The sequence below is a fragment of the Thermobia domestica genome, chromosome 1, assembly GCF_964235325.1.
Source record: "Thermobia domestica chromosome 1, izTheDome1.hap1.1, whole genome shotgun sequence".
NCBI lineage: Eukaryota > Metazoa > Arthropoda > Insecta > Zygentoma > Lepismatidae > Thermobia > Thermobia domestica.
The window spans coordinates 14,225,294-14,246,276 of NC_137454.1; the positions used below are offsets into that span (position 1 = coordinate 14,225,294).

Here is a 20,983-nt window from a genome sequence, read left to right on the forward strand (position 1 = left end):
AAACTGCAAATTAACGACAAAATATCCACACGTATGAGTTATGAGTGAATTTATGTTTTTTTTTTTTAAATGATTTACATTTTCGGTTACATCTGTCAAAACTGTGTGGTTCCTAGTGTACTTCAATCGTTTCTTCCTAGTTTCAGAAAATATGCATTAACACGGCTTTAATTTGGTATAACCATTATTTGTGTATTGTTTCAGGTTCAAAAGTTCTACTATCCTAAACTCCGGGTTGCATTGTATATTGGACACCCTGTATAACACTAAGTACTTGGTATGAGAAAATACTCCACTTGACGATGCAGGTTGAGTTGAAGCAAGGAAACACACTCACTACTGCCACTCGAACACCTACCGAGAAAACGATGTGAACGGCACAGCGCCTGCCGAGCAACTAAATTCAGGCACGGAGAACTCTACGCAGACATCCATATACCTAATTAATCCTTTAGCTAATTAAGAAACTCATAGAATGGAATATCGGCGGGGCAGTAAAAGTTTGTTACTACTGTGTTAGTTGAGTTATATTTGATAGAACCGTCTGATAAAGTAGTGCCAAATACTCAGACATAAATCACATTTTGCGAAGCTCGAGTGGAAAGTGACACAAATCGTCGTAAATATGTTAGACTTTTGAAAAGAACAAGTTAAAAAAAAGCAATGGAAATGTCCATGAGTTTGTCACTTGGATACGAACTTATGACTTTAAAAAACTGCGCGTTTACGTGATTATGTGTTACATGAAAGTTTAGTGTAAGGGACATCTACGTGGATGGTCCTAAAGGAATCCCGACCCTAGAACCCCAGCTTGGTCTTGTGGTTAGCACGCTTAACTTGTGCTCGCGTAGTCCCGGGTTCGATTCCCGGTGGGGTACAGTTGAACGACCAAAGTGGCTCGGATTCCACTATAATCAGTAGGTCCAGATCTCCTTTAGCCTAGCAGGCATAATCATGGGAAATTAAACCAAACAAAAAAAAAAAACACTCGAATTAAAACCGTTCTAATTTTTTTTAAAGATACACTCATACTGTGTATTCCAGAAGTTCAATTTTGAATTAAATGTAGTCGCAGCTAGTTTAAGTCGAAATTATTTCCAAATATGATATTTGTTATTACATGCTTTTATTTAACTTGCGATGTTTCACCTTTGATATCAATAAAATGAAATTTTTGAGTTTTACGTCCCACATTATGCCGGCTAGGCTAAAGGAGACGGTGATGAATCAATGAATGAAATGGTGGAATGAAGAAAGTGGGAGAACCCCGAGGAAACGCACGCACACATTGTTTGTTCACCACAAAGTTCACTTGGCGGGAGCAGGGTTTGAACCCAGGACCCCATGCACCAGAGGTGAACGCTCTACAACTGAGCCATCGCCCCTCGTTGTTTTTATCAAACTAAAAATAATATAATTATTTGTGTGGGTGCTAGAGCCCCAGAGCACCCACGTAATCGGCGCTCATGAAAGGAACTGTTCTGAAATCCTCACTGATTCTCCCCTCTGACCAATGCGGCCGATCTTGGACAGATACAACATCAGGAATATCACTATTTATGTAAGCGACTCTGAAAACTATGCATTCGACACAAATATAATATATTTTAGATTCATTTTGCCAATTACGCTCCCACTCTAACCGGATGCCAACCAAGGCTTAACTTGCACTTAAGCAGCATCGTCAGGTTACTATTCATCTTGCGTACATCGTCAGGTCAAAACTTGCGCACATGCAATGCAACGTTCGCTCAAATGGAGCGGCATCGACAGATCACTATTCATCTTTGCGAACCCGAAAACTTGCGCAAATGCAATGCAACGTTGCCTCAGATGGAACAACATCGACAGGTCACTATTCATCTTTGCGAACCCGAAAACTTGCGCACATGCAATGCAACGTTGCCTCAGATGGAGCAACATCGACAGGTCACTATTCATCTTTGCGAACCCGGAAACTTGCGCAAATGCAATGCAACGTTGTCTCAGATGGAGCAACATCGACAGGTCACTATTCATCTTTGCGAACCCGAAAACTTGCGCAAATGCAATGCAACGTTGCCTCAGACGGAGCAACATCGACAGGTCACTATTCATCTTTGCGAACCCGAAAACTTGCGCAAATGCAATGCAACGTTGCCTCAGATGGAGCAACATCGACAGGTCACTATTCATCTTTGCGAATCCGAAAACTTGCGCACATGCAATGCAACGTTGCCTCAGATGGAGGAGGAAAATATAAAATGGTCCACAAATATGGTACGTATTTTGTCTTGGCTTTCAGGACATAAAAAATTGAGTGCTGGTTTACTTTCAGTCCAGCAGATTTTGGAAGATGTACATGTAAAATACAATATTTTACACGAAAAGACATATTTATAAAGAACAAACTTCTGTAAGCGATAGAATTAAATACAAAGTAATACACCTGTATTTTTGGTTTACAAGTATAGGGTTACTAATGTAAAATTATTTCAAGTGCTTTGCGACAGATAATGTAAGTGAGTGCATATGAAAGATGACTATATTAGATACTGTTTTCCAGCGGCGTTGTATTTGTGCACAGTGTACAGAAGCTGCGTTTTATATTTACAAGTGGAGCTCTACTAGTATGAAACTATGACAAGTGCTATTGAAACACACTATATTCCCAAAACACACTTGTTTTCACAATGGTCGCTTACGCGTATACTCACTGTCGCTAATGCGCCTGCTCCCTTCAGATGCATCCCTCGCTTCGCTCGGACCCCAGCTTCGCTCTGCCTTGACTCGATTACATTGCATTCGTGTTTTTTGTGGCCACCTAGTACAAGTTGGTTTGTGTTTTTTGCACTGTAGTTATTATATCATACATATGGACGGCTTATTTATATTCAAATCGTAAACGAATTATTTCTCAACAATTACTTCTAATGGGCCTCTTCAATTTTATCTATGCAAGTGAAATAATTTCATGTTGCCCAGCATAACTTATTTTGGAGACAATAGAAAGGAAATTAGTGAAAAATATTATTTTTCTACAATTATTTCGTAAAGTGTGCCGAAAGTAAACCTGCACAAAATAATTGGTCGTAACTATTGCAGAGAATTTATATTTTGCTGCATTTTTTAACAAATCTGGCATCAGTATCACTACTTATTTCTAACAATTCCATAGCATAAAAATTTTAACTTATAATTCGGATTCATGTTCTGCAATTTTGGTTTAGCATGTAAATTTTGAAAACATTTAATATCAATATTTAATTTAAACATAAAATAAAATTCAGCAAAACACCTACAATCGACTAGGCCGTAGAATTGCGACTTTAAAAATTTATAAGAAATTAGTTTTGAGGAAAAGAAATAGAAGAATTTTTTATAGTAAGCGCTGCAGAAGTAAGTAATGAAATATATAATATACGAATACATATAACTATAATATTTATGTCAGACCAAAAATGTATTTAAAGTTATGATCATTTAAGTAAGAACTTGCATTTAAATACGAATATTTCTTCCTGCATGCTTGAACATGCATAATGCGTTAGTGAACACATGCAAGGTAAGAATACATATTGTAAAGGAACCAGTGTGTTCATGTTTGAGTTCACAAAGACTGTTATTAATGATTCATTGATTTATGCGGACAATGATGATATTTCTGTTAATTTTATTTGTGATTATTGGAGTTTCAGTGTATTTCTAAGAAGGACAGAGACCTATTATTTTACGAGTATAATTTCTAATAAGAAATAAGTGTGTAAAGAACTTACGCCCAGAACTGACAACAGCCAACTGATTGTTGTTTTGCTGCATCAGCATTTTATGGATATTATGTGTTTATTGTAATTGTTTTCTTTATCTTGTAATAAAGTTACGAGAGACACCTTCCTGACTCCTCCCAACACCTAAAACCACACCTCCTATGACGTCTGGGACTCGCTTTTGATGTCATCGAGAATAGTTGCCGAGCCTGGGGGCTCTCCTTAAATAGCCCCGGTTACTTCCGTCTCGAGGAGTAGCGATACTGATTTGAAGCCGGGAGTAACGGTTCGGAGTTGAAGTTAGTTTCGGACTCCTTCTACGAACTGGCAAATGCCCGCAGTATCTTGCCAGTAGTCCAGGACCTGATCCATAGAGAGTGAGCGAGACACCAAGAGACCAGAGAGGAACCAACGCACGCCAGGACGTCATAATGAAGGTACACCTTTCCTAACTGATAATCCTATCCCAAACCCTGTCTCTCTTCTTTTCATAGAAATTTTTCGTAAATTCTCTAATATCCCCAATGATCTTTTACTTCAAAGGACAGCCGTCCGAATCCAATACCTGTATAACGAGCTAAATTCCCCACTTTAGTTCTTCTGACGGCTTGTGTGTAGGTGGAGTTTCCTTTATTTTTCCTCCCCCACACACCCTTCATAATATTAATTAAAACTATGACATCCTTAGATTTTCAGAGTAACAAAAATTTTGACATCGCCAGGTCACGTGACTCATTCTTGGAGTTCCGCGGTGAGTGTTAAAGTATAAACATCTCCGATAGCTGCGGAAGAGGAAGTGGTTAAAGTGGAAAATAGTCATCGTTCACCATTTACACACCTTACACATAATCATGAAAACATTTACACACATTCACAATTACTCTACATGTACTCATTTCGGGTTAAGTTTAGAGTTACGCCTCCGCTTTTTATAAAAATCAGGAAAATTTACAGGAGAAATGAGGTAAGAAATGATAATTTGAAGTTTTTATTTGATGTTTAGGAATGTAAGTTCGGCAGGAGAGTTAGGTTTAATACGAGAAAAGATATGTGGAAGTTAGTACTATTTGCCGGATGCGGAAGCATTGCGGAAGGTTTCAACAGCATGGTAGTTATAAAATATGGCGAATATGGTGAACAGGTGTAACGGATGCTCAAAAATAATGAAGAAAACCTTTTACATTTTTGTGAAGCTCATGGAGTACTAAAGTTAAGTGAAATGTAACAATTTTTAATACTTTAAGCACTGTTTTTTGTATGTTGCAAAGTCCAAGGGCACCTTCAGACTGGAGGGGCAACTCTAACCTTAAGCCCTCATTTAATTTATTTTTCACTTTATCCAACAGTTTCACCCCGAACATCTGGGTAACTGGCCCTCTTCTTTCCACTGGAACTTCTCGATTTTGACCATTTTCACACCTAATTAAGACCTAATTACATTAGGTTAGCTCAAATTACATTTCTTGTTTCTATTTACATCGGGTCAGGTTAAGTTTGGTTAGGTCAAATTACACACGATTCCAATATTTTGTTATATCAACTTATTTCTCGTAAATTATTCTGTAATTATTTTTCTGGTGTAAAATGGCTTCACTGGGTTAATTATGATCTGGAACATGAGCGAGATAGGTCAACTAGTTTATTTACATCTGCTGGCTTTGTTAATCGACCTTAAGTATGTCCTGCGATTTTTACAGCTAATAAAAATATTGAATAAGGGCTCTGCCTGAAATGTTGTAGGGCCAACGGAACTTCGTGTGCGTATTCGATGCAAATGTTGGAAAATGACTATGGTAAATCAGTTTTACCTAAAACTTAAGCACAGGAGTGATTGAAAGAAGGCCCGCCTCTGAAGATTTGCCTCTTTCCGATTGTCCTTTCACATTTTCGGCCTATGATATATTTCATCAACAAAGTGTAAGAAATGATTACGTAAAATCATCGTACAAGGTTGAGAGAGTTGGCACGGGACCTCAACACTTCACACGAAACTATTCGATAATAGTATGAGCAAGAGATCCCGCTCGAGTTATTCCACAAGAGCTAAATTTTCTAACAAAAGATCAACGGAACCGAATTGCTAAATACATGCTTCACAGATCCAAATCCGATCCTACAATTATGAATGGCATTATTACGGAAGAAGAGTAGGAGAGTAACTTAAGGGAAGAAAGAGGGCAACTATCTTTTCATTTCAGCTCACCGTCGTTTCAAAGAGTTCACTTCAATATTAAACTTTTACTAATACGAATGTATGTATAAATGAATGTATGTGCAAATGATACTATTATGAATGTATAAATGAAACATGAAATATGCTCATCACCCCTCCAAAGCAACACATCCCATTTAAAAAATATGAAATGAAATGAAAATGTGATAGAAGTTCATTTCTGTAAAATGTTTCTATTAAAGCAATAACTATTTTTTAAGGCTTTAAGTAGAGTAAAATATTTCCCTCTAAATTTAATTAGTGAAGCATGGAATAGTCCCACCATACCATTTCTAAAAGAATAACAAAATAATTTAAGGTTCTTCTCCTGCCACATCGTCTGAACAAAATATATTTCTCTAATGTGAACCCTACTTCAGTAAAACGCCAACTGCACCCCTAGAGGTAAGAAAAATGTTTATTAAAATTTTAAATTTTAGGGAAGAATTTCGTATTTCATACTTTAATAAGGGTTCAAACTTTATGCGTTACAATACTTGCCAATTAATGTCCAAATAGCGATGTTTGTTTGCCCTCACAGAGAAACTTCCAAATTACGGCTCTGGAGACGAGACATGGGTTTACGAGTTTGATATGTAAAAAAGTCAACAGGCTGTTGAATGGGGGGAGAAAAATTTGTAAAATAAAACACATCAAAGCTACTGCAAAATTAATGCAAGGCTGACATTATTATTATTATTATTATTATTATTATTATTATTATTATTATTATTATTATTATTATTATTATTATTATTATTACAGTACTGTTGTGCAATCAAATTCCTACCAGAGTTACAAACAGGCTACAAAGAGAACTACTTGAGCTCAAGAGGTATTTATGTGAAAATATCCGTCACAAGAGACCCGAACTGCGGAAAACATTTCATGGATTGCGCACCACGATAACGCAGCATAATATAAGGTGATTATTGTGACCGAAGTTCTGGCGAAAAATTCAAGACATGTTGACCACGCTTCATATTCACCTGATATGACCAAATCTGACTTTTTACTGCTTAGGCAACTCAAATTAGTACTGCTGAAAATGACTGAAAATTATTTACAAGTTCGTTGCGCCCTCCATCGGTACCTGCTGGAATTCAATATGGTGTTGGCCCACCCTTAGCCTTGATGATAGCTTCCACTCTCGCAGGCATACTTTCAATCAGGTGCTGGAAGTTTTCTTGAGGAATGGCAGCAAATTCTTCACGGAGTGCTGAACTGAGGAGGGGTATCGATGTAGGTCGGTGAGTCCACGCGCAAAGTCGGCGTGCCAAAACATCCCAAAGGTGTTCTATAGGATTCAATTCAGGACTCTGTGCAGGCCAGGTACAGGGATGATATGGTCGTGTAACCACTCCGCCACAGGCCGTGTAGTATGAACAGGTGCTCGATCGTGTTGAAAGATGCCATCACCATCCCCGAATTGCTCTTCAATAGTGGGAAGCAAGAAGGTGCTTATAACATCAATGTAGGCCTGCGCTGTGAGAGTACCACGCAAAACAACAAGGGGTGCAAGCCCCCTCCAAGAAAAACACGACCACGCCATAACACCACCACCTCCGAATTTTACTGTTGGCACTACACACGCTGACAAATGACGTTTACCGGGCATTCGGCATACCCACACCCTGCCATCGGATCGCCACATTGTGTACCGTGATTCGTCACTCCACACAACGTTTTTCCACTGTTCAATCGTCCAATGTTTACGCTCCTTACACCAAGCGAGGCGTCGTTTGGCATTTACTTGCGTGACGTGTGGCTTATGAGTAGCCGCTCGACCATGAAATCCAAGTTTTCTCACCTCACGCCTGTCATAGTACTTGGAGTTGATCCTGATGCAGTTTGGAATTCCTGTGTGATGGTCTGGATAGATGTCTGCCTATTACACTTTACGACCTCTTCAACTGTAGGCGATCTCTGTCAATCAACAGACGAGGTCGGCCTGTACGCTTTTGTGCTGTAAGTGTCCCTTCACGTTTCTACTTCACTATCACATCAGACACAGTGTATCTAGGGATGTTTAATCGTTTGGAAATCTCGCGCACAGACTTCTGACACAACTGACACCCAATCACCTGACCACGTTCGAAGTCCGTGAGTTCCGCGGAGCGCCCCATTCTGCTTACGAACCTGATGAGGATACGGACAAAATCTCGCGGCCGAAACATCGTCTCCCAAACTCTCGCCAGACTAAAACTTCACTTGGCGAAAATCTCACGACCCAAAATTTCTCGTGTCGAAAAGGTCATCGCCTAAAACCTTGCTAGCCAAAATCTTGCCTAGCCAAAATCTCGCTTTGCCAAAACCTTGCGGGATGAAACCTCTCCATAAAATTGACTCAATGAGTTTCTTAATATTCAATTCCATATTACAAATAATAATAATATGAAGAAGAAGAAGAAGAAAGAAAGAAACTTAAGTAACATGTTTACTTTAGAGGTTAGAAGCGTAAAAATATTGTAAAATAAACCCACTATCTCAAATACTTGGAATTGTAGTCTTGGATGACTACACTGAATAAAACATATGACGATAGGGCTAATTAAAGGTAATTAGTGGAGTTGGTCATAGGGTGCCTACACGGTAAAAAATGAGGTGTTGAAACAACATAAAATGACTACTACTTTAGCGTGTTACTTTTGTGATAATTCAGCACCAAGCACATCGCCTTCCGAGCATATCAGAAATAACTCGTTACTACCTAGGAGAATTTCCATTGGTATTTATCGTTTAATACGGGCAAAGCTTTGCGAAATATATTTGACACTTATGCCAAGTAATGAATAATGTTCTATGTTTTCCGTAATCGGTGATAGTAATATTGTTGTAAACCTATAAATCGTCTGACAAAAGTTACATAGGCAACAGTTCTACCATCTTCTCATACGTGTTAAGACACAAGAATATCAGAGTGGACAAACACCGCGTGCGTGGATTTTCTCGGGGTTCTCCCGTTTCCTCCCACTTTCTTCATTCCACCATTTCATTCATTACTCATCATCACCGTCTCCTTTAGCCTAACCGGCATAACCGTGGAACGTAAAACTCAAAGATTTCATTTCATTACAAGAATAACAGATAAACAAAACAGATGGAAGTACTGTTATCTGTGTAACTGTTGTTGTCACATGATTCACAGGTTTGCAACAATATTATTGGGACCGATTACAGAAAACATAGAATGTTATTAGTTACTTGCCAGAAATGAGAAATATATTTAGCAAAGCTTTGCTCATACCAAACAATAAAAAACAATGCAAATACTCACAGCCAGTAATGAAGTATTTCTGATATGCTCTGAAGTCGATGTGCTTGGTGTTGAATTAACACACAAGTAACACGCTAAAGTGGTAGTCATTTTGTGTCATTTCAACACCTCACTTTTTACTGTGTACACTTAATAAATCAATCGTTAAACTTCACATGCCTACGTATTCAGGACCGCAATACAAGAAAAGCAATCTTTTGCTTCGGTCGAAAAGGCTTAATTTAGGCCAGGCGAGATTTTGGCCCGCAAGTTTTTGGTCAGGCGAGGTTTTGTACCCAAACCACTTGATATCACTGATATTTTATGTCCTAGCCGAACCTAACTATCTATAATTATTAAGAAAGGAACATTTCTTTGGTGATATCCATCGTTGCAGAAATAAAGGTTCGTTATTGGATTCCATCTGTCATCATGCTTATTAAGTCGATTTTTTATATCCACCTCTGGAAGATTGTTCATTAAATCGCCTTATTACCTTCTTCATCGACCCAAATGTCTTCTTTTTTTAAAAAAAAAAAAGTCAACAATACGAGGGCTGTCCAAAAATTAACAGTTTTGAAATTTAAAAAAAGTAGCAGAATGAACAAAGCAAATTGTACCTTATACATTTAGAAGGTGCACTTTTAAGTTCTTTTTACACCATATCACAATGTAGATTAAGACACTTATCATATCGTGGCACAAGTGTTTTAACACCATCGCGGTAGAAATCTGCCGACTGCGATTTCAAAAACTGAATTGCACCGCATGCACTTCAGCATCAGCATCAAAACGTTGTGTAGCGAGCCATGTCTTAATCGCTGGGAACAGGTTCTAGTCACTCGGCGCCAAATCCACGCTGTATGGTGGATGTTCGAATGCCTCCCATCCAAAACCATCCTAGAGATCTCGGGTATGCTTGGCAGTGTTGTGTATGTGCGTTGTCATGAAAAACAACACCTTCACTCATTATTGCATGTCCGTACACAACTGGCGATGAATTTCAATTGTCTTGTTGTTGTTGTTGTTGTTGTTTTTTTTTTTTTGCCAACAAAAAACTAAATCACAAGAGGCAAGATTTTCTACTGCAGTTTACATTGTAACACGTTATAGAAAGCACAGTAAGAACGTCACAGTCATGACGCTGCCACAGCTGGGCGCGTACTGAGTGTGGCAACGTTCTGACACCCAGATGGCTGCTCTAGCCCCTCCCACTGCTACGATAGGCCAAAACGTCTGGTTCTTTTTGGACACCGCTCGTATTTACACTCATATTGTTGTTTACGTGCAGATGCATTAATACTTTCAGTAAACTGCATAATTAGAGAAGAATCATTTTGTGGGATTTATTTTAAGAGGTTTTTTTTCGATGACAGTAATACTATCTTCATCCATGTCTATTTTGTAAGTGTGTATAACTGTTTCAAAGTTTATTCACCTTTTCAGGTTCAAATATAAGTATTCGGGCTTCTCTGTACTTTGGTTCTGTAGTGGAACATTTGATGCTATGAGGAAACTAAGATGCTTCAAACTGACAGCTTTGTTCTGTATTATTGTGTTCATCTATCAATTAAGTTCAAGTAAGTGCATATTTATTGTGTTCATCTATCAATTAAGTTCAAGTAAGTGTATATTTATTGTGTTCATCTATCAATTAAGTTCAAGTAAGTGCATATTTATTGTGTTCATCTATCAATTAAGTTCAAGTAAGTGTATATTTATTGTGTTCGTCTATCAATTAAGTTTAAGTAAGTATATATTTATTGTGTTCGTCTATCAATTAAGTTCAAGTAAGTGCATATTTATCGTGTTCATCTATCAATTAAGTTCAAGTAAGTGTATATTTATTGTTACTATTATTTGTAGGATTCAGATTTCTTTATCTCAACTACTGTTTTCTTAGCAGTTTGGGTAACACTGTCGCAGTGTTGCCAATGCTAATGATTTTTCAGTAGATCTCCTGAGTTTTTCAACTTAACTACTAATCTACTGAGGGATTTGTAAAAAGTTAATAAATCCCCTGATATTTACGCTAACAGCTAACAGATTTTGACTGCAGAAACATTCCTTCAGAGATTAAAAGATCTTATTACAAACTCTAACGTAAGTACAATTTATTGATTTTGTATTAGCTTTTATTCTCACTAATTTAAACAAACAGACGCATGGTAAAGATCCACAGACATTCCGGTTACGAACAAATATTGCTGTGTCTTTGTGAAATATTTTTGGTTGCTATATAAGGCCTGAGCACTTACAGAATACAGTGTCGGAAGGGTGTACTTCAAAACTCTATGACCTTTTCCCCTCTAGAACAAATATTTTGGTGCATCAATCTACTCTATACTTAATAAAGCCTTCAACACAAGACATAAATATTTTCAAAACAAGGTCTTTGAACTTATTCAGTGATAAAACCTTAATCGTACACTGATAAAAGGGTATATGGTTTTAGTTCAGAATAATATAAGTGAGTGCTGAGGATTTAGAAAATATTATGGAAATGTCTTTAGTTGAATAGCTTTGGAATAACAGTAAATATGTTTATAGATTGGTTGTTTGATGTTTTATTAATTTTAAATGTTTCATTTCAAATTATACTGGAACTTTCGAGCGCTTGCTACTGATATTTCGGATGCATGGGTTGGCAACGCTGCAGTATCGTTCGATGATAAAACACCTTGAGCAAAAAGGTAGTTGATAGGACTCCAATCCATGTGAGTTTGTGATGGAAATCATCGTCTCTCTAAGCTTCTTTTTGAATTTTCCGTAATCTTTTTTACCATATTTTCCCTCACTAGTTCTTTTATAATTTATTTCCACTTATGGTCCATTGAGTTTAAACCTTTGCGAACGGTAAGTATTGTAGGCAAGGAGAAACATTTGTAAAGCTATTTAGGCTAAAACTCATACGTACAGGCTTGTTCAAAAGATCTTGGCCACTCACCTTGCTTTAGAAGGCTATATTTTAGCAACCATAAGTTGAAAATTAAAATATTTTAGTTCTAAATAAAAGTTGGCCAAACAAAGTCCACATTGGTTTGATTTAATTCCAAATCTAAGTAAGATTATCGAAATAAAACACTGAACTGCTGAACAAGACTGTACTATTCATAAAAATAAATACTTTACATGTTACAGCAAAAAATGAAGTGTTGAAATAACACAAAATGACTACCACTTTAGCGTGTTACTTGTGTGTCAATTCAACACCAGCCACATCGTCTTCAGAGCGAATACCTGGTTACTGGCGTATTCAACACCAGAGTATTCACCAGATTGTTTTCACCAGGGGTGGTGTTATTATCAAGTCGGAAGATGAAAATTTCGGTACAACACTTCGTAATAAGGCGAGTTATGAAATCTTTGGTAAAGCTGCCCAGTTATCTAAACTGCCGGATAGAGTCAAACAAAATCCTCCACCTCCTAGAACTCCTATGATGTCAGTAGTTATTCGAGGTGTCTTGCCGGAAATAACTGATGAGGAAGTGCTTGAAGAATTAAAAGCTGAGGGAATTGACGTTTCAAAATGCATCCGAATTAAAAATAATAACGGTGCAACATATATGGTACGAGTATTGACCACTTCTCAATCAGCCATTGATATTCTGTTGCAAGAGGGCGCATTTATATACAAAAAACGTCACAGGGTAGAACCATCTCGCACCAATCACCCTCTCCCAATTCGGTGTGAGCGGTGCCAAGTTTATAATCAACATATAACTGCAAAATGTCCGAATGTTGCGAAATGCGGATATTGTACTGGCACTCACGAAACTAAAGATTGTCCAAATACGGGAAAGGCCCCGCACTGTTCTACTTGTTCCAGTGACACTCATCCGACCTATAGCTATAAATGTAAAGCTAAACCAGCTGCAAACCCAGAACATCCTGAGATGACTGTCCCACTACGGACTACAGACTCAACAGTACCAGTGTCACAATCTATTACAATTCCATTAATTGTTGAAAACTTTCTCCGTTACATTACGCTTATCCTTCAAAATATATTTCCTTTCCAACGCCAACTTATTCTGGATCACGTTATTGCAGCAGCCTCAGCTATCTTTCAAGTTAATCTGTATGCTACATATTCTGGGCCCTATGTTCATTTCCACATTGTACCGAGAGACACCGCAGTCTAAGTTCATAATGTTTTATGCGATTATGGCTCTTGCACTTCTTTTCATGAACATTCGCTCCCTACCGTCACATCGCATACTGTTTGAGCAATTACTACTTGAGGAGAATATAGACATCTTTCTTCTAAACGAAACAGCGCTCAAACCAACTACATATATTCGTTTTCCTCGATATAACTTTCTTCGATGTGATTACCCAGACCACAATACAAGAGCTCAAGGCGGCGCTGCAATCGGAATACGTAATAAAATCACCCATAGAAACCACTCTATTGCACTGCATTATCAATTACCAGAGCACCTAGTGACAACAGTTTACATTCCAAACCTTGCACTAACAGTGGCTACAATCTACGTTCGTCCCGGTAACGTCATTCCTCTTGATTTTTTCACTTACTTGTTCCATCAATTTCGACATCTCATCATATTAGCCGATATTAACATTCATAGTCGCTCTGTACAAGATAAAGAACAATTTCACGATCATATATCACTTAATTTGCATGGACATGTTTATCAGCTACCTAAACATACGCGACCAAGCAGTCAGACGACACCTGATGTTATTATTAATACTGTTTCCATTGTCGATAAATGCACCATACAGATTCTGGATTGTATTGGCAGCGACCACCTTCCAATAAAAGTGATCGTTAACCATAAAAGACAACAATCTGAACCAGTTTTAAGAACTATCAAGCTGTACGACAAAGAGAACTGGGATCAATATCGCTCTGATATAGATGTCGCTCTTGTTCCTTTAGCACCACCTACTACTGAATCCGAGCTTGAAAGTACCGTGCATAGCATTGTAGAGGCTATAAGAAATAGCGCTGACAAACATATACCTCAGTATCGAGGTAAAACATATCAGCCAATATTACCTCCTCACTATTTGGCTCTTGTACGCAAATCTCGCTATTACTTTCGAGAATACGAAAGAACTCGGAACCCAGAGTACCTCACGCAAGCTCGTAGGTGGCAAAGGACGGTGCATAATTATATTGTTGCTCACAAGCGGATTAGCTGGAGCAAAACCTGTAATCAACTTAACACCGAATCACATCCAACGAAATATTGGAAAAAAAATTTCACCTTCTAACGGGGCAAAAAGTAAATTCATCTTATCCTCTTATACAGAATGATCAACCTTTACATACGGACAATGAGAAAGCAGATGCTTTCGCCGGCCATCTCCAATCTGTCTTTACACCTCCTACCTGTATTCACCGCAGCAGTCCCAAAGTTTCCGAAGAAACAATAAACCAGCTATTACAGCCTTCCATCCATCACAGGTTAGACAACAATAATTCTTTAACTCATGAAATTACTTCTGGAGATATTCTATCCGTCATTAAACGGAAACGTAGCACTGCCCCTGGATTTGACCAAATATCGTACAGACTTCTGAAAGAATGTTCGGCCAACTTTTTCATTTTTCTGGCTACAATATATACATTTATACTTCGAACAGGTTACTATCCTTCCGATTGGAAGGTATCCAAAGTCTGTATGTTTTTGAAACCGAACAAACCAGCACATTCTGTGCAATCTTATCGTCCAATTCAACTAACGTCCACACTTGGAAAAGTCTTTGAAAAAATACTGGTCTTACGTTTACACCCCTATATCACTGATCATCAACTTTTACCACTTCATCAGGCTGGATTTAGACCATATTACAGTATAAATGATCAGTTACTTCGCCTAACCACCATCATAACAAACCACTACAATAAATCTCTTCCGTCTTGTCTCATACTGATGGACCTTGAAAAGGCATTCGATCGGATTTGGCACTACGGATTATTTTATAAACTGCTTAAATTGAATCTTCCTCTCTCATATCTAAGAGTTATTTATTCGTTCATACTTAACCGTATTGCCTATGTCAGCGTCAATAACTCTCTATCACATCCAATATTTCCACACACGGGGGTACCGCAAGGTTCTAGCTTATCGCCTCTTTTGTACATCTTGTGTAACAGACCGATTACCGGTTTGTTTACATTGGATCCGTATTGTTATGTGTACCGGTTGAAGTCGAAGTTGGTTCCCGCATAATATTACTGTGCCTAGTTTTGTTACGTGTAAGTTTACACTAATTCAATGTTAATTCGTTCTGTATTGTTAGTACAAGGAATGGCACAAAAGAATACATGTACTCAATCCTGATATGAGACATGCACTTAAACTCATCCGGAAAGTTAAATTAAAACTTTGAGTATTTTTTTTAAAAGTCTAGTTTTACCGATTCACTTCAAACCATGTAACTGTTTCTTTACAGTTTATACAGTATTTTGGAACAATTAATATAAGTAAAACTAGATACTACTAAATTTTACCTTAAAAGTTTACCGAATGTTTAATATAGCTGTGTTATTAGATCCCTAACTAACTAACTCTATGGCCTATGGAACCCGGAGGTTCAGTGCCGCGTTCACAAAAGCTCTCCACTGATTTCTATCCTTAGCTAACTGCATCCAGTTTCTACTTTGTATTCCTATTTCTGCGAGATCCATCTTAATATTATCCTCCCATCTGCGCCTAGGTCTTCCTAATGGTCGTTTTCCTATGGGTCTTCCAGTCAAGACTTTGAAAGCGTTTCTACTTTCTTCCATTCTAGCTACATGACCTGCCCACCTAAGCCTCCTAGACTTGACGACCCTAACAATGTTGGGTAAACCGTATAAACTATGTAGTTCCTCGTTATGAAGCTTTCGCCATTCCCCATTCTCGTTCCTCTTGGGTCCGAATATTCTTCTCAGGATCCTGTTCTCAAATACTTTCAGTCTATGTTCTTCCCTCAGAGTAAGCGACCATGTTTCGCAACCATACAGAACAACCGGCATGATTATCGTTTTATATATTTTAAGCTTCAAATTCCTCGACAGAATTCGCGACGACAAGAGATTTTGAACCGAATAGTAACACGAATTCCCTGCTTTTAGACGACATTTAATTTCTTCGTGAATACGATTTTCGTCTGTTAATATTGATCCTAAATATTTGAAAGTATCTACTTTATCAAAAGTATTATTTAATATTTTAACGCCTCCACAATTTGCCGTATTACGGTCCCGACGCACTTCCATGTATTTAGTTTTCTCTTCATTTACTTCTAAACCCATGTCCCTGCAAGCGTTTAATAAGATCTCTGCATTTCTTTCTATTGTTCTCCTATCATCCCCTATTAAATTTACATCATCAGCATATGCCATAACCTGGTGAATGCCGTTCAACTCTAGGCCCTGGCTGCTATCTTTGATTTTCCTTATGGCGTATTCCAGCACAAAGTTAAATAATAATGGCGACAACGCATCTCCTTGTTTCAGGCCATTTTCGACGTGGAAGCTCGTGGACAAAAATTTTCCTACACGGACTTTACTTTGGGATTCACTTAAACATATCTTAATTAATCTAATTAGCTTTCTCGGTATTCCAAGTTCTGTAAGAACGTTGTATAATGTATCTCTCCTAACCGAGTCATAAGCCTTTCTAAAATCAATAAATAGTTGATGTACCGGGGTATCGTATTCCCACTTCTTTTCGAGTATTTGGCGAATGGTAAATATTTGGTCGATAGTTGATCGATTTCGTCTAAATCCGCACTGATAATCTCCAATAATTTCATCTGCGTATGGGGTCAATCTTGCTAACAGAATATTTGAAAGGATTTTATAGGATGTTGACAGAAGAGAAATGCCTCGATAATTATTACAGTCAGTTTTGTCGCCTTTCTTGTGAATTGGAAGAATGATTGACTCTTTCCACTCTTGTGGCAATTCTTCCTTGTTCCAGATAAGGAGAATGAGTTTGTGTATCTTGTTCCACAATTTTTCGCCTCCAGCTAAAATTAACTCAGCCGGAATTTCATCTACACCCGGAGATTTGTGTTTCTTTAATTTTTTTATAGCGGCTTCCACTTCTATTCGATTGGGTTCTGGAATATACGGTTCTGCGGTGTGTATCTCCTTTTCTCCACGCACATTAGTTTTTGGCTGCGTGTTCAGCAAATCGTCAAAGAAATCTTTCCATCTATTTAAGAGGCTATCCGTATCAGTGAGAACTGTTCCGTCAGATTTCTTTAATATATAAGCACGAGGTTGATAGCCTTTCTTAAATTCGCTGATCCCCTTATACATGTCCCGAATATTTTTATTTTTACTATTATCTTCAAGTTCCTTAATTTTAGCTTTCAAAAAATCCCGTTTCTTTGTTCTAAAAGTTTTGGAAGTTTCCCGCCTGATATCTGCGAAATTTTGTGTAGTTATTTCATTCGGATTTTGTAGCCACCGTAATTTTGCCTGTTTTCTCTTCTCTGCTAGTTTAATGCATTCTTGGTCGAACCATGATTTGTTCCTACGTATTTCCGCGTGTCCCAATTTTTCTATTGCTGAACTTTTAATGCTATCTCTAATTTCAATCCAAGTATCCTCAACACTAGTGCACTCCGAGTCTTCTAAAACCGAGAATCTATTCGAAACTTCAATCTGGTATTCCTCTCTTACCTGGCTCTCTTCTAATTTCTTTAAATTAAATCTATCCGTTTTTGGACATTGAGTATTACCTTTATTCAACGATAATCTCTCCCGTATTATCGCTGTTACCAGGTAGTGATCAGTGTCACAATCAGCCCCTCTAAACGACCGGACGTCAATTATGCTAGATTGCCTTCTTCTATCTACTAAAACGTGATCAATTTGATTATGTGTTTTTCCGTCTGGTGATGTCCAAGTGTATTTATGAACGTCGCGATGTGGGAATTTTGTACTCTTCACGATTAGGTTTTTGGATGTTGCAAAGTTCACGAGTCTAACACCGTTGTCATTACTTTCCTTATGCAAACTTTCGTTTCCTATAATCGGTTTGAAAATATCCTCTCGTCCTACCTTCGCATTGAAATCCCCTAATAGAATCTTCATATGGTATCGCGGGAGTTGGTCAAATATCCGTTCCACTTCTTCGTAAAAACTATCTTTTATATCGTCACCCTTATCTTCAGTTGGAGCATGTACATTTAAAACAATAATATCACACCACCGTCCCTTAAGAGTAATAAAAGAAAGTCTGTCAGTAACAAATTCAACCCGTTTAATTGCTGGTAATATTCGTTTGTGAACGAAAAACCCTGTTCCTAACTGGTGATTTTTATTTCCTTCCCCGTAAAAGAACGTAAAATTTCCGGAATTCTCAGATCCATTTCCTTCCCACCTAACTTCCTGAACTCCTACTAAGTCCATCCTATATTTCTCTAACTCACTCGTTACAGATTTTAACGCGCCTGCCCTATAAAGACTTCTAATATTCCATGTTCCAAATCTCATGTCCATTTTCTTTTGTTGATGTCGTGCCAAGTTATCAGTCCTTGTCCGAGGCTTTTGTGAATGTTTCTGAACAAGTACCTTTTTTTACAGGATGAGGGTGTTAGCCTTACCCAAACCCCCAAGCTGGAGGACCACTCCTAGTCGTCTGTCCGCGACTGCTTATTCAGTATATTCGCAGCTAACCTCTATATCTAGAGGCCTTCTCCTCGATCCGCAACCTGAGGACGCGCCATGCCGTGGTGACAGGAACCCACGTTATTAGATCCCTTTATTTGTTAATTATCACGACGTTCATTTGTTACACTATATTACTGCTGATATTGCGATCCCTTTAGCTATTGCCACAAGAGGGCGTTCAAATCGCTATACGTGAAGCTAACAGTTTTTAAATATGGCGGTTCAGGAGTAAGTGTAAGTTGTGCGTTGCCATAGAAAAGGAATAAATAATCGCCTGAAATAATTAGCCGGATATTTATAAATAATTGCACGAAAATTCCTGGTAAGTTAAATACTAAAATAGATATAGAGATTCATGATTTTTACGGTTAGATTCTTGTATCGATATGTATTTATGGTAAAATTGCGTTAGTTATAGTCAAAGATAAAATATTAAAACCGCGCTTATCAAGGCCTGGCTACGAGTGTAAGATGACGCAGTGAATCGATAGATTTCAGTGTAGAAGAACGATGGCTTAGGGTTAGCTCCTCAGAAATTTAGAAATCTAGCAACTAAAAGTGCAATTCGGCCTCCAACCTAGTTAAAAATTACATTTAGAGTAACCTGATATGTTATTTGGAAGAAGATAGATATTGAGGAGCTTAACCGAAGTAAAATTTAGTAAAACCTCTTTCGGCTACAAGCCATCGGATGTCATCTCCGCCATTACTAGACATATACAGTAATGGAATGGGAGATGTAACTTATCGAAGTTGATTGCGGCGGCGTACCGGAAAAACATTCTACGTGTGTGGAGTGTAGAGCCAGTATACCGGGGGAGTCATCTTTCGATTTTTAAACAAGCAAGTAGATGGAACCTACTTCGCGAAGTTGGAGTTTGATCACCCAGCTTGACCTGTGGACTAGTCTGTGAAACTTGCGGATAATTGGGTAACCTTTTTCCTTATTTTTCTATAAACAATATAGCAGTTCAGCAAATGGCATCTTTAAGAATCAGGATGGGTAACTAAGTTAAAGGGCGTTACGCGTCTCTGAACTTATCAATCGTCATCGTCCACTCATATACAAGCATGTATAACTGGATTACTAAATCTTATGTGTGTCTCTACGTGATTTGAAAATGTGTATGTTGATATTAGGGTAATACTTTACTTTATACGGACCTTTTCGATGGCAATGTACCTTGAAAATTTTGAATATTTAGGTTAGATAGGTTATGTTAACACATTACTGAATTAATTATGTCTTGTGATGATGCCTTATTTTGTGAAACATTCGCTGTAGGTTAGGTTAGGTTTAATTTGTAAATCTGTGATCCATAGTATCTATGTAAGTTAGGTTAGGAGATTTTCTTGTATCCGTATTTCTAAATTTAATACGTGCCGTTTTCCATATTGCAATGTGATATATCCATTTTTTTTTTTTTTTGGGAAACCTTTACTATGAACGTACATTCCGTATCTGAGAATTTAAATGCTTCGTAATTTATTTCATTTGATTCGATATTGCTTCGTGATGCATGTCAATTGTAAATCTTATTATGAAATTTCTTTGAGAGTGCTCTAATATATAAATGTGTCCTTTAGTCGTATTTGTAATATGTGCGTGTAGGTTAGTTAAAATTTCGTTTAATATGTGTAGAACCGGTAACAATTGTGATTTGAGCATGATTTCCTATATTTTGGTCGTGTGTCCCTTTGATATTAATTTTGTAGTGTATTTTATATACGTGCTTGCCATAGTTTGTCGTGTGCATATTAAATACGTGTAATGTCGGTAAAATTGTATTTCGAACGTGTCTATTATTCTTATTTTGTCGTATGCCCTTTTATAGTATCTCTTAATGCAGTAGTAGTTTAAAAAATCCTCATTCGTATGTATGATCACACTGCATTGCACCAGATATTTAGTTTTGTAGGTTAGGGAAAATTTGAACATAACATGTCCTCCGATGCTGACGTCGTATCGTAATGAGTGTGAGTAATAGATTTGTGCCGATGCGGGAGAACTTTGCTCTGGACATACCTCCGGAGTTCGACATTACTATTGATAAAATATTATTTCGTGCTATGTTCGTTTATTTTCTGTTAGGTATATATTTACTTTGAACGTGCCATAGTGA

General features: G+C 37.7%; 1 protein-coding gene across 1 annotated transcript in view; it reads left to right on the forward strand.

Moving 5' to 3' along the window:
• The first annotated feature begins 10,667 nt into the window (after positions 1 to 10,667).
• The window catches only part of LOC145665926 (uncharacterized), a 62,954-nt gene continuing 52,638 nt past the window's right edge, over positions 10,668 to 20,983 (forward strand). Inside the window, exon 1 of the mRNA XM_081733032.1 lies at positions 10,668 to 10,794. Coding sequence (XP_081589158.1) covers positions 10,722 to 10,794 — 73 coding nt within the window. The 5' untranslated portion in view covers positions 10,668 to 10,721. The remainder of the gene's footprint in view (positions 10,795 to 20,983) is intronic.